Source organism: Atta colombica, unplaced genomic scaffold (assembly GCF_001594045.1).
Source record: "Atta colombica isolate Treedump-2 unplaced genomic scaffold, Acol1.0 scaffold238, whole genome shotgun sequence".
Lineage (NCBI taxonomy): Eukaryota > Metazoa > Arthropoda > Insecta > Hymenoptera > Formicidae > Atta > Atta colombica.
The window spans coordinates 1,368,911-1,375,138 of NW_017259336.1; the positions used below are offsets into that span (position 1 = coordinate 1,368,911).

Sequence of the window (6,228 nt, forward strand, 5' to 3'; positions counted from 1 at the left end):
CAACCTATCAGAAACTGTGCATTCCACAATATACGATTTTTGATAGATTGAAATTCTTATTCTCAGTTCTCTGTTCCTTATTCCTTTTAATGTGCGGAGCCCTTTAGAGCTGCGGTACATAAAAAATTCCGCAGCAGTGGCCTAGTCACGAAAATTTGCTCAGGATCGATGGTCTTTAAATCTCTTGGTGGACAAATTCAAGCCGGCAAAGCGGCTATCTTCTCATTATCACAAATTTATATCAATTGTCGATAATATCAATTATCTTCGGGCTCTTTTAAGTAGCTTTTAAGCTCTTATAGTAATTAATTAAAAATTTCTCAAGGTTATTAATCTTTAATAATATCTCGTCGAAATTGAGTGACTCTTTCATGTCCAGATTCTAAAGCCTAATCTATAATGGTTCTTTGCTTTCTATTCCGTGTTTTTTATCTCATGCGTTTTCCTTCTTTACATCCATTTTATCGACAATCGCATTTTGGTGTTTCTTGACTTCTGAAGTTCTTCAACTTTTATCTCAGTCACAGAAAATAAAAAACTAAATAAAAGACAAAAAAACAAAAAATAAAAAGTGATAAAAAGTAAGAAATAGGAAACAAAGAGCACATTATTGTAGTTTAGGCTTAATTATTAGAGAGTTTCTGACGTTTTGTGTGCATTGGAGTCGGTGGTCGGAGCAATCGCATGGCTCGCTAAATACAGATGTCACTGACTGCGCGCGTTTCCGCGTTTCCTGCAGCCCGAGCTGACCAAACCTGCGTCAGTCGAGAGTGAAATCGTGCAGTTTGTTAAAGTTAGCACATGCTGTTGGAAGAAATTGTACACGCGAAAAATCGAATTTGATTTTTTTCCGTCGATCTCGACCCTTCAAGTGAGCGTCCTTACGCCCCTTCAATTTGACGAATCAGTAAGGTGACATCGCCTCCACTCGACCACGGTAGGCACGGTATACGTTGAGTTGACCGCCCAGAGGAGCGCCATAGTGAGCCATAACGACTGTGCAGCACGGTAAGTGTTACCGTTCATTTTCACGTACATCATCGCGTACCCGGGAAATTTCGCGCCGTCTGACCTCTACGCGAGTAACAGTGACGAAGCGACGTTGTTGCGATTGTCACGCGCGGAAAAGTTGCATCGCGAAAATCCGGTCGTTGAAAGAAATCGCGAGGGAAAATTCTGAACAATACCACAATACGCCGGGCGCCATTCCCCGCCGGCGCGGTGGTAAGGCAACCCCCTCGGTCTCTCTCCGATTAGACCGGTCTCTGATCCAAAAAAGCTTTTTTGCTCCGATTCTTTCCGTCATCGATCATCGCACGCTAAATACTCGTTGAGCATCGTTATTGCGTAAATCTCCGATAGTCGCATAACCGGATTTTCCACAGTCTCTTTTCAAACACGAGATCGCGAGTTTTTCCGACCACGTCTCTCTCTCTCTCGCTCTCTTTCTCTCTCTCGCTCTCTTTCTCTCTCTCGCTCTCTTTCTCTCTCCTTCCTCCCTCCCTCCTCCTCTCGGACCGCATCCCAATCGATCCTTCAAGCGTTCCCGTAGAAGAGCGGCTGCTCAGAGCCTTTGCGCATAGAGAGTCCTTGCCGCGTGCATACTGCTCTGCTCGTGTTTTTTTTAGCTCGTTTAAATACGACCGTCAGACTAGGGGTGCGTTCCTTTTTCACTCCAACATGCTAGAAGCATCAGTTTATAGTTTATCTCTATCAAATATTAAACAAAGAAAATTGTAAGCAAACATATCCTAGATTTGTCTAATGTAGTTTCTCACATTGCAGAGTTGTGTGTTCCTGATTTTGAGCGAGTCCACGAAAAATTAACCATCAAAATGGCAAATGAACCTGATATGCCCACCTTCAAGTGTGTACTGGTCGGTGATGGTGGTACTGGCAAGACCACCTTCGTCAAACGGCACTTGACCGGTGAATTTGAGAAGAAGTATGTTGCCACTCTAGGAGTCGAGGTCCATCCGTTGATCTTTCACACCAATCGTGGACCGATCCGCTTCAACGTCTGGGATACGGCTGGTCAAGAGAAATTTGGTGGCCTTCGCGATGGCTACTACATTCAGGGTCAGTGTGCCGTTATCATGTTTGATGTTACATCTAGGGTAACGTACAAAAATGTACCCAACTGGCATAGGGATCTGGTTCGTGTCTGTGAAAACATACCAATTGTCCTTTGTGGTAATAAAGTCGACATCAAGGATAGAAAAGTCAAGGCCAAGAGCATTGTATTTCATAGGAAGAAGAACCTTCAGGTATTTTTATATGCAAATAATTATTAACTGTATATTTATTTTTTTTGTACATCCTTTAAATTTTTTTCATTCCTTTTATTAATCTTTTAATGATGATTCAGTGGTCTGATGGCGAAGAAAGTGAAGACATTATACTGTCCCTCTAATCTGAAAATCTTATCAATTTGTCTGTACAGGATGTCTTAGAATTTAACTTAGGATTTAACTATGGACAAACTATAGGAGTATATAAGTGGAAATAAGAAAAAAATGTAATATATAATTTGGCTAGAAGTATTATTGTAAAGTTATAAGCAAATATTAAAATGAAACATGAAACAATGAAATTTGTGCAGAATATGAAAATGTATCTGTCTACGGAAAGCTCGAATGTATTTATCTTGTGTGTGCATTCATATCATATTCACCATCTTTAAAGGAGTACCTAGATGCATAAAAACAAAAATTTATGAATTTTTTGCGAAAAAAATGAGATAGAGAATGTTTGTTTTATTATAAAGATTATATTTTTTATATTTTATATTTGAATTTTATTAAAAATCACTATTCATTTTTTTCCAAGTCATATTTTGAAAAAAGATTTGTGATGATCACTGCTGTTTCCATAAAAAAACCTCGTCCGAAAACAATGCTACAAGTTGAAACATAGATATAATTTTTTCTTAACGTAACCGGTTTTTAAAATATTATATTTGAGTAAAATGGCAGTTGGTCAAATATATTTTATTTTAATAAATTGCTACATGAAGATGATAGATCTATGTTTCAACTTTTGAAACTCGTGGCATTGCTTTCAGTTTTTTTGTGGGAGCAGCAATGGTCACCATCATCAAAATCCATTTTTTCAAAACATGACCTAAAAGATATTAAATAACGATACATTTTTTAATTATTTTTAATAAATTTTAAATATGGAATAGAAAAAAATATGGTCTTTATAATGGAACAAACAACTTCCCTATTTTTTTCCACAAAAAATTTGTAAAGTTAAGGAGCATTTATACTGGTCATAATTATATGTCGACTGTAAGAAAGGGATACTCGACTGTAATTAATCAATTATTACAGATTACGGCACACGATCACAGCCAGTATAAATTATCCTATAGATTTCGTTTTAACGCGTCTAGGAATATACTCCTTTAAACATATATAATGATAAATACACATGAGATAAACACGATCTTTCCAATATACATATATACATGAAATATACACTTTCCTATTATGCACAATGGAAAATCCATTGTTTCCTATTTCATATTTCGTTTCAATTTTTGTTTATGACTGCAATAAAACATTTCTAGCAAAATTTCATATAACATTTTTTTTTTTTTAATTTCCACTTGTAGAATGCTCCTGTAGGTTTGTTCGTTAAATCCTGAGACACTGTATAATTTTACAAGGCGTATAAAATAAATAATCTTTATGTTACAGTACTACGATATCAGTGCAAAAAGTAATTACAACTTTGAGAAACCTTTCCTATGGTTAGCGCGCAAGTTGATTGGAGATCCAAACCTCGAATTCGTCGCTATGCCTGCGCTGTTGCCACCGGAAGTTACTATGGATCCACAATGGCAGCAACAAATTGAGAAAGATCTTAAAGAAGCTCAAGAAACAGCATTACCAGAGGATGATGAAGATCTTTAGTTTATTTAACACATTGGGGATGGTCTTTACAGAGAGTAAGGCCTATTATGCGGGTGCTCCGTGGTCGTATCGCGCACTCGTACATCTTCATAAAAGTCGAAGATTCTTTCTTTAAGAAAAATATAATTTACATGCAATATTTAGTTCGATGCTTTATGCTGGGCACCCAACTTCTGTGAATTTGCATGTTACATGTATAGCCTTAAAGACGGGTCGCTTAAATACGTTGTAATACGGAATGCGCAACATGTGTGTGATTGTGTATGCGATGTGCACTTGAATGTCTAGATTTTATAAAATTCTTATGTAATAATGGTGATATATTATCACATAAATTAGAAACAGAATAAAGTAATGGTGAAACTGCGGAAATGATTTGTGATACGAATTCATAGAACCCAGCTGATTGAAGCTGATACGTAATATGAAACAACCAAAAAAGAATTCATTACATTTTCAGATTCGCTCGTTTGTATAGATGTGCGTGCGTGCGTGCGTGTGTATGTACATATATACATAAGAAATGGAATTGTGTAAGGTGTGCTGTATATTAAACACACAATCACGCTAACCCACTTTAAGGCATATAAAAAGTAACATCATCTGTTTTTTATTTTTGTTTTATTTTCATACTTTCCTAACACAAAGTATAAGATAAAAACTGCCAATTCTGAAACGGATAAAATTGTGAGCGAAATTGCTGTCAGGTTCAAATGTAGCAAATAGAATTGCACTGGCACCAAATGCGTCTTCTTGCAAATCCAGGTACATTTTCTGTAGCAATTGACTAATCGGTCAATTGCTAAAGACGCTCGGTGCAAGTCACTTCAATCTCGCTATGATAGAACAAGATAACACGTTTGCTCTCGATTGAACGCAAACATAGTAAATCAGTATGCAGTGATTAATTTACGAGAAAGAATCTTGCGATATTTACAAAATTAATATTAGAAGTCACTGTTTACATACTTAAGTATGGACAGCAAAATAAAACTGGACTGAAGTATCATTAAAAAAAACTAACTTATGCCATATATAAACTTTCTTGATGAAACTGCTTAAGAAACTTACTAGTGTATAAATTGAAAGGTACGAATGTTGAGAGAGCGACCATCTTTCGTGAGTAAGCATCTCCCGTGGTGTAGTCTTCTATTTTAATAGAAAGAATGTTTCGAGATTGAAGTGAAACAGATTCGTAACCTGTTGCGTCTGTCCCGTTTCGACAAGGACTGTTTGCTATTTTTATAAGCAAAAGATGTATGTATGATTTGTTCAACTTAAATTATATGAATTGTTTTTTTTTTACACAAGGAAATCCGTTCTGTGTTAGGAGTGTGAAATTGTTAACCTTTCCCTTTGAAATCCATTCCCATTAATCTGATAGAAATCTGATAGAAAAAATACATTACATGTAAATTACACTGCTGAATATCTAACATAGAAAGGAACTGGGAATAACACATTGCAACATGTATATTTAATTCTTGTATACTTCTAATAGTGTTTCATTGTTCTGCTTGAAGCAGATTGTATCACGCTGATGTATGAACTTTAATAAATTATCAAACTGTTTTTGAAGCTATAACGCCTTCAGATTTATATTAATTTGTGTAATCCATTTTACTAATTTAATGGTTTGTTTATTTAAAACTTGTACAATACTTTTGCGTTGTCTACCAACGCAGATACATGAAAACTGAATAAGGAATGAATACTCTATAAACACATACAGGATAGCTCACGTAAAGTGTTACAAATTATTACCTCTGAAAGTATATATCAAATGAAAAATGTGTATTTAGACAAGTTTTATAATTTTGGGGAGGACATAAGATGGAACTATTGGTTTGACTTTAGGTAACTTTGTCAAAAATTTTAAAGTTACTTTACCTTGACCTAGTCAAGGTAAAGTAACTTTAAAATTTTTAAATAGAACCCTCCATTTTTATTATTAAGGCTTGAAAGTTACAATATTGCTAGCATTAACATTTTATCTAACGATTTGAAAAGTACTTCATGAAAAAATATTTTATTATAGTGTTTTGAAAAGCTCTTGGGTGTGCTACAAGAATATATAATGAAAAGTGGGGAATTTCATTAAAAAAATTCAAATTAATTTTGCCCTGACTTTGCCAACATCAAACCAATAGCTCTATTTTATGTCCCCCTCGAAGTTAAAAATTTTTGTCTGAACATATTTTTCATTTAACACATACTTTTAGAGATAATATAGATAGCTTGTAACACTTACAAGGGCTATCCTGTGTGTGTGTGTGTGTGTGTGTGTGTATACATATATATATATATA

General features: G+C 35.2%; 1 protein-coding gene across 3 annotated transcripts; it reads left to right on the forward strand.

Moving 5' to 3' along the window:
* Positions 1-704: 704 nt before the first annotated feature.
* Positions 705-5,499, forward strand: LOC108688749 (GTP-binding nuclear protein Ran). Of its 3 annotated transcripts, none has more exons than XM_018195116.1 (3): positions 705-1,008; positions 1,786-2,267; positions 3,705-5,499. In XM_018195116.1, the coding sequence occupies exons 2-3, from the start codon at positions 1,836-1,838 to the stop codon at positions 3,918-3,920; spliced, it is 648 nt and encodes a 215-aa protein (XP_018050605.1). In that variant the 5' UTR covers positions 705-1,008; positions 1,786-1,835; the 3' UTR covers positions 3,921-5,499. The 3 variants fall into 3 exon arrangements, with proteins under 3 accessions (XP_018050605.1, XP_018050608.1, XP_018050607.1); XM_018195119.1 differs by lacking the exon at positions 705-1,008 and adding an exon at positions 1,068-1,224; XM_018195118.1 differs by lacking the exon at positions 705-1,008 and adding an exon at positions 1,234-1,657.
* Positions 5,500-6,228: the final 729 nt, after the last annotated feature.